The 24134-nt window shown below is 46.7% G+C and overlaps 1 protein-coding gene across 2 annotated transcripts in view; it reads left to right on the forward strand.

Moving 5' to 3' along the window:
* Window positions 1-312: 312 nt before the first annotated feature.
* LOC141129450 (uncharacterized) overlaps window positions 313-24134 on the forward strand; it is a 40296-nt gene continuing 16474 nt past the window's right edge. For both annotated transcript variants that reach the window (XM_073617485.1, XM_073617486.1), the window contains exons 1-4: window positions 313-732; window positions 19626-19958; window positions 21274-21537; window positions 23517-23602. In XM_073617485.1, coding sequence (XP_073473586.1) covers window positions 699-732; window positions 19626-19958; window positions 21274-21537; window positions 23517-23602 — 717 coding nt within the window. In that variant the 5' untranslated portion in view covers window positions 313-698. The remainder of the gene's footprint in view (window positions 733-19625; window positions 19959-21273; window positions 21538-23516; window positions 23603-24134) is intronic.

Consider the following 24134-nt stretch of genomic DNA (forward strand, 5'->3'; position numbering starts at 1 on the left):
ACAGAACGGGCATATGTTTGGTGTGGAAAATTGATGAAAAGTCTGTAGACTTTTTGGATTTGAACATTAGCCTAGAGGGAGATGGGGCTATACAATATCTCTATAGGGGCAACTAAAAAGAATAAAAAGGAACTGTACAAGAGAAGAAGACTACAGGATGCAAGCCAAACAAATTGGAGAAAGATTTAAAGCAAAAGAATATGATGACTCATAGATACAGAACAAGATACAACATGTGAATGAAATGGACACGACAGACATTGCTACAAAACAAGCCAAAAAAGTTATGCCATCAGGTTCACTTCCACTTCCGCTTTTCACACTGAGGAGTTAGCAGTAAATAACCTCAGTGTAGAAGAGCCCTAACTCTGGAGAAGTGTTGCACACTGAAGAGCAGAGAGAGGAATTAGGTCTGATGTGACTTTACAATTAAAGGAGACAGACCCAGAACTCCCATTGATGCCGTATGAAAGTTGGTGCCTCTCCTACACTGGTTCTTGTCTGATAGAGCAGAAAAGAAGAATCACAATCTGTGCGGTGAAGAAGAAGGAGGAGGAGGAGGAGGAGGAGGACTCCTCTCTGTACTGTATATATAACACACATGATAATAATCTGAGATCAGTCAGGAATAGTTGATCAGTGAGGGCAGAGATCAGTGTACAGCCCGGACACCGAGTACATCACCGACCCCCCGAGACATGATCTGTCCATCCATTTCTCCTGTGTATGGAGGTGAGTGCACATCCCGGGGGGCAGAGCCATGACAGTGGGGTATATGGGGGGGTAGAATGCTCGGTGTATATGGGGGGTAGAATGCTCGGTGTATATGGGGGGGTAGAATGCTTGGTGTATATGGGGGGGTAGAATGCTCGGTGTATATGGGGGGTAGAATGCTCAGTGTATATGGGGGGGTAGAATGCTCGGTGTATATGGGGAGTAGAATGCTCGGTGTATATGGGGGGGTAGAATGCTCGGTGTATATGGGGAGAGTAGAATGCTCAGTGTATATGGGGGGTAGAATGCTCGGTGTATATGGGGAGTAGAATGCTCAGTGTATATGGGGGGGTAGAATGCTTGGTGTATATGGGGGGGTAGAATGCTCGGTGTATATGGGGGGTAGAATGCTCGGTGTATATGGGGGGTAGAATGCTCAGTGTATATGGGGGGTAGAATGCTCGGTGTATATGGGGGGGTAGAATGCTCGGTGTATATGGGGGGTAGAATGCTCGGTGTATATGGGGGGGTAGAATGCTCGGTGTATATGGGGGGGGTAGAATGCTCGGTGTATATGGGGGGTAGAATGCTCAGTGTATATGGGGGGTAGAATGCTCGGTGTATATGGGGGGGAGTAGAATGCTTGGTGTATATGGGGGGGGTAGAATGCTCGGTGTATATGGGGGGGTAGAATGCTTGGTGTATATGGGGGGGTGTAGAATGCTCGGTGTATATGGGGGGGGTAGAATGCTCGGTGTATATGGGGGGTAGAATGCTCGGTGTATATGGGGGGGTAGAATGCTCGGTGTATATGGGGGGGTAGAATGCTCGGTGTATATGGGGGGGGGTAGAATGCTCGGTGTATATGGGGGGGTAGAATGCTCGGTGTATATGGGGAGTAGAATGCTCGGTGTATATGGGGGGGGTAGAATGCTCGTGTATATGGGGAGTAGAAGGCTCGGTGTATATGGGGGGGTAGAATGCTCAGTGTATATGGGGGTAGAATGCTCGGTGTATATGGGGGGGTAGAATGCTCGGTGTATATGGGGGGAGGAGAATGCTCGGTGTATATGGGGTGTAGAATGCTCAGTGTATATGGGGAGGGGGTAGAATGCTCGGTGTGTATGGGGAGTAGAATGCTCGGTGTATATGGGGGGGTAGAATGCTCGGTGTATATGGGGGGTAGAATGCTCGGTGTATATGGGGGGGTAGAATACTCGGTGTATATGGGGGGGTAGACTGCTCGGTGTATATGGGGGGGTAGATAGCTCGGTGTATATGGGGGAGTAATGCTCGGTGTATATGGGGGGGTAGAATGCTCAGTGTATATGGGGGGGTGTAGGTATGCTTGGTGTATATGGGGGGGTAGAATGCTCGGTGTATATGGGGGGTAATGCTCGGTGTATATGGGGGGGTAGAATGCTCGGTGTATATGGGGGGGTAGAATGCTCGGTGTATATGGGGGGTAATGCTCGGTGTATATGGGGGGGTAGAATGCTCGGTGTATATGGGGGGGTAGAATGCTCGGTGTATATGGGGGGGAGGAGAATGCTCGGTGTATATGGGGTGTAGAATGCTCAGTGTATATGGGGAGGGGGTAGAATGCTCGGTGTGTATGGGGAGTAGAATGCTCGGTGTATATGGGGGGGGTAGAATGCTCGGTGTATATGGGGGGGGTAGAATGCTCGGTGTATATGGGGGGGTAGAATACTCGGTGTATATGGGGGGGGTAGAATGCTCGGCGTATATGGGGGGGTAGATAGCTCGGTGTATATGGGGGGGTAATGCTCGGTGTATATGGGGGGGTAGAATGCTCAGTGTATATGGGGGGGTGTAGAATGCTCGGTGTATATGGGGGGTAATGCTCGGTGTATATGGGGGGGTAGAATGCTCGGTGTATATGGGGGGGTAGAATGCTCGGTGTATTTTGGGGGGGTAATGCTCAGTGTATATGGGGGGGGTAGAATGCTCAGTGTATATGGGGGGGGTAGAATGCTCGGTGTATATGGGGGGTAATGCTCAGTGTATATGGGGGGGGTAGAATGCTCGGTGTATATAGGGGGGTAGAATGCTTGGTGTATTTTGGGGGGGTAGAATGCTCGGTGTATATGGGGGGGTAGAATGCTCGGTGTATATGGGGGGTAGAATGCTCAGTGTATATTGGGGGGGTAGAATGCTCGGTGTATATGGGGGGGTAGAATGCTCGGTGTATATGGGGGGTAGAATGCTCGGTGTATATGGGGGGGTAGAATGCTCGGTGTATATGGGGGGTAGAATGCTCGGTGTATATGGGGGGGGTTAGAATGCTCGGTGTATATGGGGAGTAGAATGCTCGGTGTATATGGGGGGGGTAGAATGCTCGGTGTATATGGGGAGTAGAAGGCTCGGTGTATATGGGGGGGGTAGAATGCTCAGTGTATATGGGGGTAGAATGCTCAGTGTATATGGAGTAGAATGCTCGGTGTATATGGGGGGGAGGAGAATGCTCGGTGTATATGGGGTGTAGAATGCTCAGTGTATATGGGGAGGGGGTAGAATGCTCGGTGTGTATGGGGAGTAGAATGCTCGGTGTATATGGGGGGGTAGAATGCTCGGTGTATATGGGGGGTAGAATGCTCGGTGTATATGGGGGGTAGAATACTCGGTGTATATGGGGGGGGTAGAATGCTCGGTGTATATGGGGGGGTAGATAGCTTGGTGTATATGGGGGGGTAATGCTCGGTGTATATGGGGGGGTAGAATGCTCAGTGTATATGGGGGGGTGTAGAATGCTTGGTGTATATGGGGGGGGTAGAATGCTTGGTGTATATGGGGGGGGTAATGCTCGGTGTATATGGGGGTGTAGAATGCTCAGTGTATATGGGGGTAGAATGCTCGGTGTATATGGGGGGGTAGAATGCTCGGTGTATATGGGGGGGAGGAGAATGCTCGGTGTATATGGGGTGTAGAATGCTCAGTGTATATGGGGAGGGGGTAGAATGCTCGGTGTGTATGGGGAGTAGAATGCTCGGTGTATATGGGGGGGTAGAATGCTCGGTGTATATGGGGGGTAGAATGCTCGGTGTATATGGGGGGGTAGAATACTCGGTGTATATGGGGGGGTAGACTGCTCGGTGTATATGGGGGGGTAGATAGCTCGGTGTATATGGGGGAGTAATGCTCGGTGTATATGGGGGGGTAGAATGCTCAGTGTATATGGGGGGGTGTAGGTATGCTTGGTGTATATGGGGGGGTAGAATGCTCGGTGTATATGGGGGGTAATGCTCGGTGTATATGGGGGGGTAGAATGCTCGGTGTATATGGGGGGGTAGAATGCTCGGTGTATATGGGGGGTAATGCTCGGTGTATATGGGGGGGTAGAATGCTCGGTGTATATGGGGGGGTAGAATGCTCGGTGTATATGGGGGGGAGGAGAATGCTCGGTGTATATGGGGTGTAGAATGCTCAGTGTATATGGGGAGGGGGTAGAATGCTCGGTGTGTATGGGGAGTAGAATGCTCGGTGTATATGGGGGGGGTAGAATGCTCGGTGTATATGGGGGGGGTAGAATGCTCGGTGTATATGGGGGGGTAGAATACTCGGTGTATATGGGGGGGGGTAGAATGCTCGGCGTATATGGGGGGGGTAGATAGCTCGGTGTATATGGGGGGGTAATGCTCGGTGTATATGGGGGGGTAGAATGCTCAGTGTATATGGGGGGGTGTAGAATGCTCGGTGTATATGGGGGGTAATGCTCGGTGTATATGGGGGGGTAGAATGCTCAGTGTATATGGGGGGGTAGAATGCTCGGTGTATTTTGGGGGGGTAATGCTCAGTGTATATGGGGGGGGTAGAATGCTCAGTGTATATGGGGGGGGTAGAATGCTCGGTGTATATGGGGGGTAATGCTCAGTGTATATGGGGGGGTAGAATGCTCGGTGTATATAGGGGGGTAGAATGCTTGGTGTATTTTGGGGGGGTAGAATGCTCGGTGTATATGGGGGGGTAGAATGCTCGGTGTATATGGGGGGTAGAATGCTCAGTGTATATTGGGGGGGGTAGAATGCTCGGTGTATATGGGGGGGTAGAATGCTCGGTGTATATGGGGGGTAGAATGCTCGGTGTATATGGGGGGGTAGAATGCTCGGTGTATATGGGGGGTAGAATGCTCGGTGTATATGGGGGGGGTTAGAATGCTCGGTGTATATCGGGAGTAGAATGCTCGGTATATATGGGGGGGGTAGAATGCTCGGTGTATATGGGGAGTAGAAGGCTCGGTGTATATGGGGGGGTAGAATGCTCAGTGTATATGGGGGTAGAATGCTCAGTGTATATGGAGTAGAATGCTCGGTGTATATGGGGGGGAGGAGAATGCTCGGTGTATATGGGGTGTAGAATGCTCAGTGTATATGGGGAGGGGGTAGAATGCTCGGTGTGTATGGGGAGTAGAATGCTCGGTGTATATGGGGGGGTAGAATGCTCGGTGTATATGGGGGGTAGAATGCTCGGTGTATATGGGGGGTAGAATACTCGGTGTATATGGGGGGGGTAGAATGCTCGGTGTATATGGGGGGTAGATAGCTCGGTGTATATGGGGGGGTAATGCTCGGTGTATATGGGGGGGTAGAATGCTCAGTGTATATGGGGGGGTGTAGAATGCTTGGTGTATATGGGGGGGTAGAATGCTTGGTGTATATGGGGGGGGTAATGCTCGGTGTATATGGGGGTGTAGAATGCTCGGTGTATTTTGGGGGGGTAGAATGCTCGGTGTATATGGGGGGGTAGAATGCTCGGTGTATATGGGGGGGTAGAATGCTTAGTGTATATGGGGGGGTAGAATACTTGGTGTATATGGGGGGGTAGAATGCTCGGTGTATATTGGGGGGGTAGAATGCTCGGTGTATATGGGGGGGGGTAGAATGCTCAGTGTATATGGGGGGGTAGAATGTTCGGTGTATATGGGGGGGTAGAATGCTCGGTGTATATGGGGGGGTAGAATGCTCAGTGTATATGGGGGGTAGAATGCTCTGTGTATATGGGGGGGTAGAATGCTCGGTGTATATGGGGGGTAGAATGCTCGGTGTACATGGGGGGTAGAATGCTCGGTGTATATGGGGGGGGTAGCATGCTCGGTGTATATGGGGGGTAGAATGCTCGGTGTATATGGAGGGGGGGTAGAATGCTCGGTGTATATGGGGGGTAGAATGCTCGGTGTACATGAAGGGTAGAATGCTCGGTGTATATGGGGGGGTAGAATGCTCAGGGTACATGGGGGGTAGAATGCTCGGTGTATATGGAGGGGGGGTAGAATGCTCGGTGTATATGGGGGGTAGAATGCTCGGTGTATATGGGGGGTAGAATGCTCGGTGTATATGGGGGGTAGAATGCTCGGTGTATATGGGGGGTAGAATGCTCGGTGTATATGGGGGGGTAGAATGCTTGGTGTATATGGGGGGGAGGGGGTAGAATTGGAAGGTCCAGTAATATAGCGGTGGATAAGCCGAATTTTCTTCTTCCAAATAACTTTTATTGGTATAAGGTGTAGGTACATTATAAGTATATGACAATAACAAGATCAAAGCACAAGAAAACAATTAGATTGTGAATAATAGAGAACAAACATTGGTCCATTACACTGAGAAGAAATGATTGGATGATGTGAAGATCGTCTATACAGCGGTGATGTTTCACTTGAGAACAAAGTAATGAAATCTGATTGTGAAGGGTGATAAATAAGGTGATGTGAGAAGAATTACCTTGTAGAGGTTGGAACTTTCTGTACTCTGGTCGCTTGTGTTGTGGAGGGATTTGTTCATGTTGTGAATGTTGGTGACCAGCACATTATATATATATTACAGTGAGATCTGGGTTTGTAGTAGAGGAAAGGAGTTTTCTTGGGCTGGTGTAAAGATTTTTAAAACCCCAGGCAAAACTTAATTTTGCTGCCCCCCCTTGGCTCCGCCCCTTTGCCCAAGCATTGGTGTGACGGGAGCCGATGTTCTGTGGAGAATTATTATTATTATTATACAGGATTTATATAGCGCCAACAGTTTGCGCAGCGCTTTACAACATGGGGCAGACAGTACACTTACAATACAAATCAATACAGGAGGGACCGGAGGGCCCTGCTCGTTAGATCTTACAATCTAGAAGGGAGGGTCAAGTGGAAACAAAAGGTAATAACTGTGGGGGATGAGCTGATGGAAAAAATGAAAATACAGTTAGGTGTGGGTAGGATAGGCTTCTCTGAAGAGAAGGGTTTTCAGGGATCTTCTGAAAGCTAATAAAGTAGGAGATAAGCGGACAGATCGGGGTAAGGAGTTCCATAGGATTGGAGAGGCTTTGGAAAAGGCCTGGAGACGAGCATGGGAGGAGGTGACAAGGGAGCTAGAGAGCAGGAGGTCTTGAGAGGAACGAAGAGAACGAGTAGGTTGGTATTTAGAGACTAAGCTAGTGATGTAGCTGGGGGCGAAATTGTGGATGGCTTTGTACGTAGTTGTTAGAATTTTGAATTTAATTCTTTGGCCGAGCGGAAGCTAGTGGAGGGATTGACAGAGAGGAGTGGCAGACACAGAGCAATTGGTAAGGTGGATGAGTCTGGCAACGGCATTCATAATGGATTGAAGAGGTGATAGACTATGTAGAGGTAAGCCAATGAGAAGGGAGTTGCAGTAGTCGAGGCGAGAGATGACCAGCGAGTGAATTAAGAGCTTTGTTGTGTCATTGGTTAGAAAGAGGCGTATTTTGGAGATGTTGCGGAGGTTGAGGCGGCGGGATTTGGACAGTGATTGCATGTGTTGCTTGAAGGAGAGTTCAGAGTCTAGGACTACTCCTAGAACTTTGGCATGTGGGGATGGGCTTATAGTTGTGCCATCGATTTTGACAGAGAGATCAGGGGAAGAGGCATATGGGGGAGGAAAAATTATAAATTCGGTTTTGGCTAGATTGAGTTTGAGGAAGTGGTGTGACATCCAGACTGATATTATAAAAGAGAGAGTAAGTGCAGCGCAATAAATACATAAATAGATGAATAAAGTCCCCAATGCTCTATATAGGCAGATCCACTAAAACTTTCAATGACCAGAGAGGATGGGATCTTGTGTGCAGTAAATCAATATGCGCTTACCAGAAGATGTGGACCTCTGCAAAGCAGGGGTCAAACTCGCATATATCCCCTCAGGAATGATGACCTCCTGGATGTAGTCACTGGAACGGGACACAGCCGGCAGAAATTCCTGGTATCCACAAACAGAGCCAAACTTCCAGCAGAAGGAGCCCCAAGGAGTACAGGCATCCAGATCCTGGTGTCCCCCCGAGTATCTCCAAGGTGTCAGAAATGAAAGCACAAAAAAGGGGGATACTATCTAAGAGTAATCCGTTTATTTCAGATTGAAAAAACAACAAAACACTAACGTGTGCAGGCACTCACAGGCGCTGGGACATATAAAATCATATGGAATTGTTTAAAACTGCCGGGCTGCGGTGCGCAAGCAGTCCCGACATACAGAGAGAAGCAGCGGGTGACGTCTGTGTAGAAAACTCCGCCCCCGTACGCGGCATTACGTCCTATTGGAATTTGTCAGCGAGGGGTGACCCCTCGCTGACGAAGTCCAATAGGACGTAACGCCACGTACGGGGGCGGAGCTTTCTACACAGACGTCACCCGCTGCTTCTCTCTGTATGTCGGGACTGCTTGCGCACCGCAGCCCGGCAGTTTTAAACAATTCCATACGATTTTATATGTCCCAGCGCCTGTGAGCGCCTGCACACATTAGTGTTTTGTTGTTTTTTCAATCTGAAATAAACGGATTACTCTTAGATAGTATCCCCCTTTTTGTGCTTTCATTTCTGACACCTTGGAGATACTCGGGGGGACACCAGGATCCGGATGCCTGTACTCCTTGGGGCTCCTTCTGCTGGAAGTTTGGCTCTGTTTGTGGATACCAGGAATTTCTGCCGGCTGTGTCCCGTTCCAGTGACTACATCCAGGAGGTCATCATTCCTGAGGGGATATATGCGAGTTTGACCCCTGCTTTGCAGAGGTCCACATCTTCTGGTAAGCGCATATTAATTTACTGCACACAAGATCCCATCCTCTCTGGCCATTGAAAGTTTTAGTGGATCTGCCTATATAGAGCATTGGGGACTTTATTCATCTATTTATGTATTTATTGCGCTGCACTTACTCTCTCTTTTATAATACTGTTCAGGCAAATGTGATTACCTGTAGTGTTCAGCTTGCAATCGGGTGTGGGATTTAGGTGTTTGCGCTGATTGATATTTTTATACATTATCCAGACTGATATATCTGAGAGTAAATTACTGATACGTGAGGAGACAGAGGGAGTGAGCTGAGGGGTAGAGAAATAGATTTGGGTGTCGTCATCGTAGAGGTGGTATTGGAAGCCATGGGAGGCTATCAGTTGACCCAGGGAGGCAGTGTAGATTGAAAATAGTAGAGGTCCAAGAACAGAACCCTGAGGGACCCCAACAGAGAAAGGAAGAGGGGAGGAGGAAGTAGAGTTATAAGAAACGCTAAAGGTGCGGTTGGATAAGTAGGAAGAGAACCAGTGAAGTGTACAGTCACGGAGACCAAAGGCGTGTCGTTTTTTGAGGAGGAGCGGGTGGTCAACCGTATCAAAGGCAGCAGAGAGGTCCAGGAGTAGGAGTACAGAATAGTGTCGATTGGTTTTGGCCGTTAGTAGATCGTTTGTTAGTTTTAGGAGAGCAGTTTCTGTGGAGTGTTGAGGACGAAATCCAGACTGAAGGGGATCAAGAAGGCCATTTTCAGCGAGGTGGACACTCAGTCGGTTGTAGACCAGACGTTCGAGGAGTTTGGATAAGAAGGGGAGCAAGGAGATGGGGCGTAGGTTGTTAAGATTGGATGGGTCCAGTGGGGGCTTTTTAAGTATGGGTCTGACAAGTGCATGTTTTAGAGAGTTAGGGAAGATGCCAGAAGACAGGGAGAGATTGAAGATGTGGGTTAAAGAGTGTAGTATAGGGCCAGAGGGTGAACGTAGCATTTGTGAGGGAACAGGATCCAGAGGGCAGGTGGTAAGGTGGACATTAGCAAGTAGTTTAGCAACTTCGTCTGTAGTGGTAGGGTTGAAAGAGGGAAATAATGATTGTGCCTGTGGGCATGAAGTGTAAAGCGTGGAGGGTGTCGGCACAGTAGAGATCTCAGCGCGAATAGTATCAATCTTCTGTTTGAAGTGATTGGCGATCTCTTGGGCAGTGAGTGAGTTAGCGGGTGGAGGCGGTGGAGGACAAAGTAGAGTTGAAGGTGGAGAAGAGTTGACGGGGACAGGATGATAAGTTGCTAATGAGAGTGGTAAAATAGGTCTGCTTGGCAGAGAGGAGGCTGGAGTTGTATTTTTTGGAGGGCAGATTTATATTGGTAGAAATCTCTCTGGGACTTAGTCTTACGCCACAGGCGCTCCAGAGCACGACTACGTTTTTTCAGACTTCTAGTATCATCTGTTTACCAAGGTTGAAGGGGTCTGGGCTTGATTCTGTGTGTAGTGAGGGGGGCAAGTGAGTTCAGTGGGGCTAGAAGAGAAGCGTTGTACACAGAAGTGGCTAGGTTGGTGCAGGATAGGGGTGAGATTTTGTCGTAGAGGTTGTTGATAGCAGAGTAGAGAAGAGAAGGGTTGAGATGACGTAGGTTTCTGCGGGTAACTTTAAGGTGGTTGGAGGGAGAGGAGGTGAAGGAGAGGGAGAGAGTGAAACTAATAAGGTGGTGATCAGAGAGAGGGGAAGGATAGTTAAAGAGGTTGCATGGAGTGCAAAGGTGAGAGAACACGAGGTCAAGGATATTGCCTTCTGAGTGAGTTGGAGCAGGTATCCACTGCTTCAGGTCAAAGGAGGATGTTATGCTAAGAAGTTTGGAAGTGGAAGGAGTGTTAGTATTAATAGGGATGTTGAAGTCCCCGAGAATGACAGTGGGGATTTCAGAAGAAAGAAAGTAGGGTAGCCAGGCAGAGAAGTCTTCAAGAAAGGTTGATACTGGTCCAGGGGGCCTGTAGATCACAGCTATCCTTAGAGAAATTGGAGTGAAAAGGCGAATACAGTGTGCTTCAAAAGAGGAGAGTGACAGAGAGGGAGGTGGCTGAAGTACTTGAAAGGTGCTATGTGGGGCTAGAAGGATTCCAACCCCTCCTCCCTTACATCCGCTGGATCTGGGGGAGTGAGTCCAGAGAAGACCACCATGGGATAGGGCAGCAGAAGATGCAGTGTTGGATTCGTGGAGCCAGGTTTCGGAGAATCTATCTATCTATCTCCTATAGTACATCCGCAGTCTCTGATTATCTCCAGTAGTACATCTGCAGTCTCTGATTATCTCCAGTAGTACATCCGCAGTCTCTGATTGTCTCCTATAGTACATCCGCAGTCTCTGATAATCTCCTATAGTACATCCGCAGTCTCTGATTATCTCCTATAGTACATCCGCAGTCTCTGATTATCTCCTATAGTACATCCGCAGTCTCTGATTATCTCCTATAATACATCCGCAGTCTCTGATTATCTCCTATAGTACATCCGCAGTCTCTGATTATCTCCTATAGTACATCCGCAGTCTCTGATTATCTCCTATAATACATCCGCAGTCTCTGATTATCTCCTATAGTACATCCGCAGTCTCTGATTGTCTACTATAGTACGTCCGCAGTCTCCAATTATCTCCTATAGTACGTCCGCAGTCTCCGATTATCTCCTATAGTACATCCGCAGTCTCCGATTATCTCCTATAGTACATCCGCAGTCTCCGATTATCTCCTATAGTACATCCGCAGTCTCCGATTATCTCCTATAGTACATCCGCAGTCTCTGATTATCTCCTATAGTACATCCGCAGTCTCTGATTATCTCCTATAATACATCCGCAGTCTCTGATTGTCTCCAGTAGTACATCCGCAGTCTCTGATTATCTCCTATAGTACATCCGCAGTCTCTTATTATCTCCTATAAAACATCTGCAGTCTCTGATTATCTCCTGTAGTACATCTGCAGTCTCTGATTGTCTCCAGTAGTACATCTGCAGTCTCTGATTATCTCCAGTAGTACATCCGCAGTCTCTGATTGTCTCCTATAATACATCCGCAGTCTCTGATTATCTCCTATAGTACATCTGCAGTCTCTGATAATCTCCTATAGTACATCCGCAGTCTCTGATTATCTCCTATAGTACATCCGCAGTCTCTGATTATCTCCTATAATACATCCGCAGTCTCTGATTATCTCCTATAGTACATCCGCAGTCTTTGATTATCTCCTATAGTACATCCGCAGTCTCCGATTATCTCCTATAGTACATCCGCAGTCTTTGATTATCTCCTATAGTACATCCGCAGTCTCTGATTATCTCCTATAGTACATCCGCAGTCTCTGATTATCTCCTATAGTACATCCGCAGTCTCTGATTATCTCCTATAGTACATCCACAGTCTCTGATTATCTCCTGTAGTACATCCGCAGTCTCTGATTATCTCCTGTAGTACATCCGCAGTCTCTGATTATCTCCTATAGTACATCCGCAGTCTCTGATTATCTCCAGTAGTACATCCGCAGTCTCTGATTATCTCCTATAGTACATCCGCAGTCTCTTATTATCTCCTATAAAACATCTGCAGTCTCTGATTATCTCCTGTAGTACATCCGCAGTCTTTGATTATCTCCTATAGTACATCCGCAGTCTTTGATTATCTCCTATAGTACATCCGCAGTCTCTGATTATCTCCTATAGTACATCCGCAGTCTCTGATCATCTCCTATAGTACATCCACAGTCTCTGATTATCTCCTGTAGTACATCCGCAGTCTCTGATTATCTCCTATAGTACATCCGCAGTCTCTGATTATCTCCTGTAGTATATCCGCAGTCTCTGATTATCTCCTATAGTACATCCGCAGTCTCTGATTATCTCCTATAATACATCCGCAGTCTCTGATTGTCTCCTATAGTACGTCCGCAGTCTCCGATTATCTCCTATAGTACGTCCGCAGTCTCCAATTATCTCCTATAGTACATCCGCAGTCTCCGATTATCTCCTATAGTACATCCGCAGTCTCCGATTATCTCCTATAGTACATCCGCAGTCTCTGATTATCTCCTATAGTACATCCACAGTCTCTGATTATCTCCTGTAGTACATCCGCAGTCTCTGATTATCTCCTGTAGTACATCCGCAGTCTCTGATTATCTCCTATAGTACATCCGCAGTCTCTGATTATCTCCTATAGTACATCCGCAGTCTCCGATTATATCCTATAGTACATCCGCAGTCTCTGATTATCTCCTATAGTACATCCGCAGTCTCTGATTATCTCCTATAGTACATCCGCAGTCTCTGATTATCTCCTGTAGTACATCCGCAGTCTCTGCAGTATACAGGAGAGTCGGGTGAAGTCCTTTGTGGCATAAAGTTGACCTTTCACCACACAGGCCTTTATCACATGTGCTGCAGTTCCTTCTGCACCTCTATAAAGTGATCAGTAGATTGCTTTTCAGAGGCAGTTTGCAAACATTCAGGAGAAGATGCTGCATTTGGCTTGTGGCGACTGTAACTTCAATGGGAAAGTTAAAATAAATAAAATAATGTTATAAAAATGCCAGTAGCTTTGCAGTGAGTTTTTCAACTTCTTTCAACTTTTTTCAACGTTTTTGCAATAGCATTAAACGCTGGTGAGCGACGTTTTTGAGCGTTTATCAACATTTATCAGCATTAGAGCGTTTTTACAGCTGAAAAACGTCTCTCAGAACCCACTAGTTTTGGGGGTTTTTTTACTGCTCAAAAATGCCACTGTGCAAAATTGCTGATAACAGCCTATGTGTGCACGGACACCTAGGATATCATGATGGAGAGTTTAATGACTGTAGAAAAAAACATCTACAGCCAAAAAAAGCTGCTGTAAAAATGTAAAAAAATGTCCAGTGTGCATGAGGCCTAAAAACGGCCCTGGCTGCGGGGGATGTGTCAGGATGGCGAGCAGGGGAAGGGGCCAGTAAATAGGTTGTTTATCAGCCCCTTCTTTTTCTGAATGAACACAGCGAGTGATCAGCGACTATTTAGACCTCACCTACGCTGTGATTGTGTAGGCCTTCACCCTACATGTGCCCCAAGTCACCATCTGTCACTCTCTGTCTATTCCCTCGAGACAGCAATGGGCGGGGCTGAGAATATCAGGGGGGAGCTGATGTCAGCGAGGAGGAGAGGGGCGGACGTGCCTGGTCACATGAGCACCGCTGCCTTGTACACAGGAGGATTCTAACGGACCGGCAGGGAGGAAAGTGCGGACCAACTAATCGATAAAGAAAATCATTGACAACGATTTTCATTATTGATTATTATCGATAATATCGATTAGTCGTTTCAGCCCTAAATTGCACACACTCGTGGAATGGTAACAAACTGCAATATTTAAAAATCTCCATAGGCGAGGTTTTAATTTTTTTTACAGGTTACCACTTTAACCACTTCAATACCAGGCACTTAGACACCTTCCCGCCCAGACCAATTTTCAGCTTTCAGCACTGTCACAATTTGAATGACAATTGCGGGGTGATGCTACACTGTACCCAAACAATTTTTTATTATTTTGTTCCCACAAATAGAGCTTTCTTTTGGTGGTATTTGATCACCTCTGCGGCTTTTATTTTTTGCGCAACAAATAAAAAAAAGACAGAAAATTTTGAAAAAAAACAAGTTATTCTTTGTTTCTGCTAAAAAATTTTGTAAATAAGTACATTTTCTTCTTCAATGACGGGCACTGATATGGCTGCAATGACGGGCACTGATGGGCACCGATGAGGTGGCACCAATGAGGTGGCACTGATGAGGTGTTACTGACGATGGGCATTTATAGGTGGCACTGATGGGCACTGATAGGTGGCACTGGTATGTGGCACCGATGGGCACTCATAGTTGGCACCGATGGGCACTCATAGTTGGCACCGATGGGCACTTGTAGGTGGCATTGATGGGTACTTATGGGTGGAACTGATGGGTACTTATGGGTGGCACTGATAGGTGGCACAGATGGGCACTGATAGGTGGGCACTGATGGGCAAGGATGGGCACTGACAGGTGGCACTGATGGACACTGATTGGCACTGATGCCCCTAAGGGTGGCATTGCTGGGCATCACTGCAATATAATGGTGCCAATCAGTGCCCATTTGTGGGCACTGATTGGCACATATTGGGCACTGACTGGGCACATTGGGCACATGTGGATGGCCATGGGGTACATACCTGGCCATCCACATGTTGCCCCCTTCCCTGGTGGTCCAGTGTGGTCATCTGAGGGGGGGCTGCGCTGATAAACAATCAGCTCAGACCCCCCCTTCCAGGAGACAGACGCAAGTGAGGAAAAGCCAATGAACGGCTCTTCCTATTGACATCGTGATCAGCCGTGATTGGACACAGCTGATCACGTGATAAAAAGCCTCCACCGGACTGACACACCGCTCCACCGATCGCCGCGGGCGCACGGCGGCATGTTATCCTGCTGGACGTCATATGACGCCCAGTCAGGATAACTGAACCACCGCCCGGCCGTCATCTGCTATGGGCCGGGCGGGAAGTGGTTAAAGTTAGAGGAGGTCTAGCGCTAGAATTATTGCTCTCATTCTAACATTGACGGCAATACCTCACATGTGTGGTGAAAACACCGTTTACATATGCATGTGCGATCTACATTTGCATTCGCTTCTGCACACGAGCATTGAGGGATAGGGGCTGATTTTAATCTTTTTTTTTTCTTTTTTTTTCTTTTTTTTTACACTGTCCCTTTAATTTTTAATCATGAATCACTTTTTTTCTTATAACAAGCAATATAAACATTCCTTGTAATAGAAATAAGGATGACAGGTCCTATTTTTATGTAGTGTTCTAGAGTCAAGAAGACCCCAAATCTCTCCTTTACCTTTAAAAGCCTTGATCTTTTGCTTTAAAAAAGACAAAATGGTTTACTTCCGGCCTGAACGAGAAGTGAGGTCATGGCAGGGGTGGACTGATAACTCATGGGGCCCCCGGGCAATAGGAGATTATGGGGCCCCCAAGCAATCAGAGATTATGGGGCCACACAGTATACAAACACACAGTATACAATCACACAATATACACATACATGTACACACAGTATACACAGACAGATGTAAAAAAAACACAAATTTATACATACTGTCCCTGGTTTTACTTAGGCTGGCAACCCTGATGGGGCCCCCTAGTGGCCCAGGGCCCTTGGGCAGTGCCCGAGTGGCTCAATGGTCAGTCTGCCCCTGGGTCATGGCATCCCTCCGGTCCTCTAAGGCAGTATTTCTCAACCTTTTACAGTGAAGTACCCCTGCAGGTCTAAAAAAAATTTCAAAGTACCCTTGTCTCCAGAAAGTTTCTATTGTTTGGGTGTCATAGTTTCTCTGTGTGTAATGTCAGTATGTGTTTGTGCTGGTTTTTGTTTGTTTGCAAAATCATTGTATGTGTGCATGCTGCAATGACAGATACACATACACACGCCAGTGCCCATCAGCTCAGTGTCCATCAATGCAGCCTCACCAGTGCCCATCAATGCAGCCTCACCAGTGCCCATCAATGCAGCCTTACCTGTGCCCATCAGCTGAGCCTCACCAATGCCCATCAATGCAGCTTCAGCAGTGCCCATCAACTCAGCCTTACCTGTGTCCATCAATTCAGCCTTGCCTGTGCCCATCAATTCAGCCTTACCTGTGCCCATCAGCTCAGCCTCACCAATGCCCATCAATGCAGCCTTACCAGTGGCCATCAATGCAGCCTGATCCATGCCCATTAGCTCAGCCTCACCATTGCCCATCAATGCAGCATCATCAGTGCCTGTGAATGCAGCTTCAGCAGTGCAGCCTTACCAGTGGCCCATCAATGCAGCCTCACCAATGCACATCAATGTAGCCCGATCAGTGCAGCTTTACCTGTGCCCATCAATACAACCTGATCAGTGCCCATCAGCTCAGCCTTACCTGTGTCCAACCTTGCCAGTGCCCATCAATGCAGCCTCGCCAGTGCCCATCAACGCAGCCTCGCCAGTGTCCATCAATGCAGCCTTGCCAGTCTCCAGTGCCCATTAATGCAGCCTCGGCAGTGCCCATCAGTGCAGCCTTGCCAGTCACCAGTGCCCATTAACACAGCCTCGGCAGTGCTCATCAGTGCAGCCTTGCCAGTCGCCAGTGCCCATCAATGCAGCCTCGGCAGTGCCCATCAGTACAGTCTTGCCAGTCACCAGTGCCCATTAGCGCAGCCTCACCAGTGCCCATCAGCGCAGCCTTGCCAGTGCCCATCAATGCAGCCTTGCCTGTGCCCATCAACCTTTTCCAATTTGGTTATTTTTCACTCTCTAGGGAAGCCCTTCAATGTTCCATTCCCTCAAGTATTCCCTACACTGGACTCTGTTTATGAGTTTTTACCTCGGTTAGTCCTTCTCTTGTTTTATTAGCTGCCTGTACCTCACCTCTCTTCCATTCCTCCCGGTCACCATCTTCTGGGTGTCCATCCCTCTTCTGTTCATCCTTCCATCTCCACATCATCTCTTCGGTCTTCCTAGCTTCGTATTGAGTTCTTCTCCTCTTTCCTCTCTCTTCTCCATGTATAATGGTGGTTATTGGGCTGTACAGATGGAGACATATGAAGTACATTTGGAAAAGTCCTGGAGGGTCTCTGAGCACTTCTGGGGACTTCCTAGGTGGTTGTTATAGATCTGAACTCACATGGGAGCTACAGAAATAACAAGATTCCAAGACAGTCACCAACCTTTTTGTCTTGATTTAACCACTTGAAGGCCAGTTTTTTCTGGCACATTTTGTTTACATGTAAAAATCAGTTTGTTTGTTTTTTTGCTAGAAAATTACATAAAACCCCAAACATTATCTAAATTTTTAGAGCAGAGACCATAGAGAATAAATTGGTGGGTTTTGCAATTTTTTATGTCACACAATATTTGTGCAGCGATTTTTCAAATGCAATTTTTGGGGAAAAATACACTTTTTTGAATTTTAATGCAAAAAAAAATACATAACCCAATTCTTTTTTTGGAAAATATTAAAGATTTTATGCAGAGTAAATGAATATCAAAAATGATCATGCTTTAAAATTGTGCACGCACACGCAACGGCTATAAACAATGTCAATTTTACTATCCATGTACGTCGGCAGAATGGCACGGCTGGGCAAATGGACTTACAGGTACGTCCATTTGAATTCCCCGCCGTGCCATTGCGTGCGCGCTGCCGAGAGCTCCGTGAGTCGGGTCGCGGGTCCCACGGACTCGATCGCCGCGGGGATACCCACGATCGCCTCACGGAGAGGATGAACGGGGAGATGCTGATGTAAATAGCATCTCCCCATTCTGCCTAGTGACAAGTGTCACTGATCACCGCTCCCTGTCATCGGGAGCTGTGATCAGCATAGTGACACACACAGCCCATCCCCCCTAAAGTTAGAATCACTCCACTAGGACATACTTAACCCCTCCCCACCCCCTAGTTGTTAACCCCTTCACTGCCAGTGTCATTTACACAGTAATCAATGCATTTTTAATCGCACTGATCGCTGTATAAATGACAATGGTCCTAAAAATGTGTCAAAAATGTCCAACATGTCCGCCATAATGTCGCAGTCACAATAAAAATCGCAGATCGCTGCCATTACTAGTAAAAAAAAATTATTAATAAAAATGCAATAAAACTATCCCCTATTTTGTAAACGCTATAACTTTTGTGCAAACCAATCAATAAACGCTTATTGCAATTTTTTTTACCAAAAATATGTAGAAGAATACGTATCGTCCTAAACTGAGAAAAAAAATTTTAAATTTTTTTTTGGGGGGATATTTATTATAGCAAAATGTAAAAAATAATGCATTTTTTTCAAAATTGTCGCTCTTATTTTGTTTATAGCACAAAAAATAAAAATCGCAGAGGCGATCAAATACCACCAAAAGAAAGCTCTATTTGTGGGAAAAAAAGGACGTCAATTTTGTTTGAGAGCAACATCGCACGACCGCGCAATTGTCAGTTAAAGCGATGCAGTGCCGAATAGCAAAAAAACACTCTGGTCAGGAAGGGGGTAAAATCTTCCAGAGCTGAAGTGGTTAATCACGTTTTATTGCTGTCACAGGTTATGTAAACATCCTTTGCAAAGGCAGTTGACCAGTGTTCTGTCGAAGTGCCCGCTATCGAGGTGCCTGGGTTGTACTGCGCATGGACCGTACGGATCAGCACAACAGCTGATTTTAGGATCTTCGAAGAATAGCATAAAAGTTTTATTTTGCAGCACTGGGCATCTTTTAAAATTCCGCCCCAACTGCCCATCATTTATAAATCCGCCCCTCACTGACAAGAACTCACTACAGGAGTGCAGGGCACAACCTGACAGAATGTTTATTTTCTGTCGGCTATTGTGCACAGGAGCCATCTTGCCGTCACAACAGCTGATCGTAAAATCAGCTGCTGTGCTTTTCAGTACAGTGCATGCGTGGTGCATGCGCCATTCGTTCCGGGCACTCCTTGACAAAACGCCGGGATATACACACACCACAGCACAACCATGATGTTTGGCTTCACAGTTAGGGCACAAAATAATCCCTCTGTCACATTGGGCAGGTAGTGGCACCCGCCGCCCACCAAATACAACTCATTTACCTGAATGGGGACACGCTGCCACCATGTGGTTGTGGAATGGTGGTGCAGATTTTTAGGGGTTAACACAGACAGTGAGGAGGTGACATAACGCTTCCTCACCGCCTGTCAAACACCCTCTAAACAGCGATTCACCTTCAGAGGACAACATTTATGTCAATTGGCTCTAATTGTTTTTTTTCTCTCCAGCCCCTGAGTATTCATCTCTCCTATCAGTGATCAGTAATCCTCAGCTGGCATTGATATAAACTTTCTGTCTTCTCCTCCCAGGTCTCCTGTGTATGATGATCATATCGGTGTCATCAGGAACGGTGTATGTACAGAGCGGATCAGACATCACTGACTGTTATATGAAATGTCCTGAGGATGACAGTGAAGTGACTCTGGAGCTGTACAGACAATGTAGAGGAGAGGATAGGACACTGCTGGAAAATCACTGTTATTACAATCACACTAAATCTCATGACTCCAGACTCCGACTGCACACAGGGAGCGGATGCTGGAAGCTGACACCTGCCAGGAAGGAGGACTCCTGTGTGTATAAGATCTGGTGTCACTGTGATCCAGGACATCTAATATCCTCTACAGAGATCCGTGTACTAGGTAAGAGTCCATATACCATATAAAAGTTCTTCCCCCCAGAGGGGGTCTAATGCATTGGTCTTTTTGCATTGCTCTGCATGTTTACCACCATTGCTGCCTCGTGTGGGAGAGCAGTGGTGGGATTGGGGGGTCAGTGATGGGATCGGGGGGTCAGTGGTGGGATCGGGGGGGTCAGTGGTGGGATCGGGGGGGGTCAGTGGTGGGATCGGGGGGGTCAGTGGTGGGATCGGGGGGTCAGTTGTGGGACATTACGCTCCATAAGAGGAGGTGAGACTGTATGTGATTGCCAGACTGAACCTTCCTGACATTTATTTTTCTAATAAAGTATAACTAAACCCCAAAATAAAAATGTAATAAATTTCAGCTTAAGTCCTTAAAGTGGAAGTCTATGCAAAATCTAAAATTGCTGCATCTATAGACACCACGGATCTAACACTGACCACTCTATCCCTGTAAAGAAAAGATGAGTATACATACCTTTTAGGAAGCCGATCCGACCAGGTCCCACGCTGAGCTGTCAGCCATGGGGGTGGGTGCAGAGGAGACAGACAACAACGGAAGCCCCATAGTAACTCTATGGGTGACGCCATTTCCCATTCATTTCACAGCCGTTGTCCTCCGTGTCTTCTGCAGAGCTTCCGCCACTGGAGATCCGGTCGGATCTGGTCAGATTGGCTTCCAAAAAGGTATGTATACTCATCTTTTCTTTACAGGGATAGAGAGGTTAGTATTAGATCCCTGGTGTCCATAGATGAAGGGATTTTAGATTTTGCATGGACTTCCACTTTAAATATTTTGTCTGCATTCATTTTTTTTTTTCATAGACTAATATTTTTACCAAATACAGAAAATATCTGTTGCTCCTGCCAGAAATGCCCCTTCCTTGTTACTTCGTATCATCTGAACTGAACATATAAACACCTTTTATCTTCCTTCTGTACACTACTACACCTATCATCCCCTATGTAATGGAGGGTAACAAAGGCAGACATGTTTCAAATCCAAATGGGGAAGTAAATATCCCTGCAGGAAAATCCAATCCAAGTAAATAAATTAACAAAAATAACAACAAAATGTATCTGTATAGATATGGCTGCACCCCAGAACCCAAAACCGATTTACTGTACCACACAGGAAATGAACTGATAGTCATATAACACTGGGGACTGTATGTGGGGGAAGAGGATTCAGGTCACATGAGCATTAAGCAGTGTATATAAGTATACAAAAAGAGCTAGCACTCTATTCTATGTATCTGGGCTCTGTGTTGGTGACCTATGACTGATGGTGAATGTCCTCCTCCTGAACTTTCCAGATCAGGTTCTCATCTCCAACATCACCAGTACCGGGGGCCGGTTGGGTGAAGAGATGGCTGTGAGGGTCCAGTTCTCTGGAGAAGAGAGCGCTGTGACCTGGGAGGTGGACGGGGAGCCTCTCCCTGAAAGATACCGGCTGATAGATGACAATAGGACGCTGATTATCCCCAGTGTGCAGAGAGATGACGCAGAGAGGAGATTCCGGGTCAGGATCACAAACCCGGTCAGTGAGGAGATCCGGGAATACCGGCTGGAGATCAGAGGTGAGAGGAGCAATTACTGGGGGAATAGAGGAGGCTGTCATTCTTCCCTGGGACTTGCACTATATACTGTATATATATGTGTAAAATATACAGTATGAGGTCAGTGTGCAGGTTATATAGTATATCACAAAAGTAAGTACTCCCCTCCCATTTTTTTGTAAATATTTTATTCTATCTTTTCATGTGACAACACTGAAGAAATGACACTTTGCTACAATGTAAAGTAGTGAGTGTACAGCTTGTATAACAGTGTAAATTTGCTGTCCCCTCAAAATAACTCAACATACAGCCATTAATGTCTAAACCGCTGGCAACAAAAGTGAGTACACCCCTAACTGAAAATGTCCACTTTGGGCCCAATTAGCCATTTTTCGGTGTCATGCAATTAAGTGGTGTTACAAAGTCTCAGGTGTGAATGGGGAGCAGGTGTGTTAAATTTGGTGTTATCGCTCTCACTCTCTCATACTGGTCACTGGAAGTTCAACATGGCACCTCATGCCAAAGAACTCTCTGAGGATCTGAAAAAAAAGTTGTTGCGCTATATAAAGATGGCCTAGACTATAAGAAGATTGCCAAGACCCTAAAACTGAGCTGCAGCACGGTGGCCAAGACCATACAGCAGTTTAACAGGACAGGTTCCACTCAGAACAGGCCTCACCATGGTCCACCAAAGAAGTTGAGGTCACGTGCTCAGCGTCATATCCAGAGGTTGTCTTTGGGAAATAGACGTATGAGTGCTGCCAGCATTGCTGCAGAGGTTGAAGGGGTGGGGGGTCAGCCTGTCAGTGCTCAGACCATACGCCACACACTGCATCAAATTGGTCTGCATGGCTGTCATCCCAGAAGGAAGCTTCTTCTAAAGGTGATGCACAATAAAGCCTGCAAACAGTTTGCTGAAGACAAGCAGACTAAGGACATGGATTACTGGAACCATGCCCTGTGGTCTGATGAGACCAAGATAAACTTATTTGGTTCAGATGGTGTCAAGTGTGTGTGGCGGCAACCAGGTGAGGAGGACAAAGACAAGTGTGTCTTGTCTACAGTCAAGCATGGTGGTGGGAGTGTCATGGTCTGGGGCTGCATGAGTGCTGCCGGCACTGGGGAGCTACAGATCATTGAGGGAACCATGAATGCCAACATGTACTGTGACATACTGAAGCAGAGCATGATCCCCTCCCTTCAGAGTTTGGGCCGCAGGGCAGTATTCCAACATGATAACAACCCCAAACACACCTCCAAGATGACCACTGCCTTGCTAAAGAAGCTGAGGGTAAATGTGATGGACTGGCCAAGCATGTCTCCATACCTAAACCCTATTGATCATCTGTGGGGATCCTAAAATGGAAGGTGGAGGAGCACAAGGTCTCTAACATCCACCAGCTCTGTGATGTCGTCATGGAGGAGGGGAAGAGGACTCCAGTGGCAATCTGTGAAGCTCTGGTGAACTCCATGCCCAAGAGGGTTAAGGCAGTGCTGGAAAATAATGGTGGCCACACAAAATATTGACACTTTGGGCCCAATTTGGACATTTTCATTTAGGGGTGTACTCACTTTTGTTGCCAGAGGTTTAGACATTAATGGCTGTGTGTTGAGTTATTTTGAGGGGACAGCAAATTTACACTGTTATACAAGCTGTACACTCACTACTTTACATTGTAGCAAAAGTCATTTCTTCAGTGTTGTCACATGAAAAGATAGAAGAAAAGATTTACAAAAATGTGAGGGTTGTACTCGCTTTTGTGAGATACTGTATATAATAGTCAGACAATGAAGGTAACAAAAAATAAATAAAAATGAACTCACTCGATGGAATACTCCGGTCTTTTTCTGCCGTCACTTTTCTATAAGCTGAAATTTTCTGATGTATAAATATTGTAATATAACAAAGCAGACTGTAGAACGGATACATTGTATATTGATCACACATGTAATCTCTCACACAGAGATGTGTTCTAAACATTGTATTTATTTTCTGACAGATCTTACATCAGATTATAGAAGATTCCGAATGCTTCTCATTGTTCCTGGAGTGCTCGGTGTGATTATTGGGATTTTGGTGTCTCTGGTGAGTAATGATTACATCTTTCCTTTCTGTGATCGGATTATTCCTCTAGATCAGCAGCCGCCTCTAGAGAGACTCTGTTGATGTAACATGGATCTATACTGAAAGTTATGTTAGCCGATTCTGGAAAGCCTGAAGAGCAATGTAAGGTCTGAAATACTTGCTGCTCCTGGAGAAAATGCTGCTTTAGGCCGGGTTCACCCCATTGTGAATTGGATGCGGGATCTCTGCTTCCAATTCACAATATCAGGAGATTTTGACCTGCTTTCTATGGAGCCGATTCACATATCTCCGCAGCAGGTCCGGAGGGTTTTGTAGAAAAATGCTGTGCGTCTTTTGGTCCATTTCAGGTCCAAATTCAGCAGCTGATATGTGAATCGAGCATTAGACTCCCTACCAGTGGCAGCCACTCATGCAGGGCGCAGGGGCGCTGCCCCCCTAATCCATGTGCCCAGCCTCTAATCCACATACAGAAGCATGTGATGAGAGCCTGAGGCTCTAATTGGCTTCAAAAAAAGGGTGGGCTCCGGACGCA

This window comes from Aquarana catesbeiana, linkage group LG02 (assembly GCF_042186555.1).
Source record: "Aquarana catesbeiana isolate 2022-GZ linkage group LG02, ASM4218655v1, whole genome shotgun sequence".
NCBI lineage: Eukaryota > Metazoa > Chordata > Amphibia > Anura > Ranidae > Aquarana > Aquarana catesbeiana.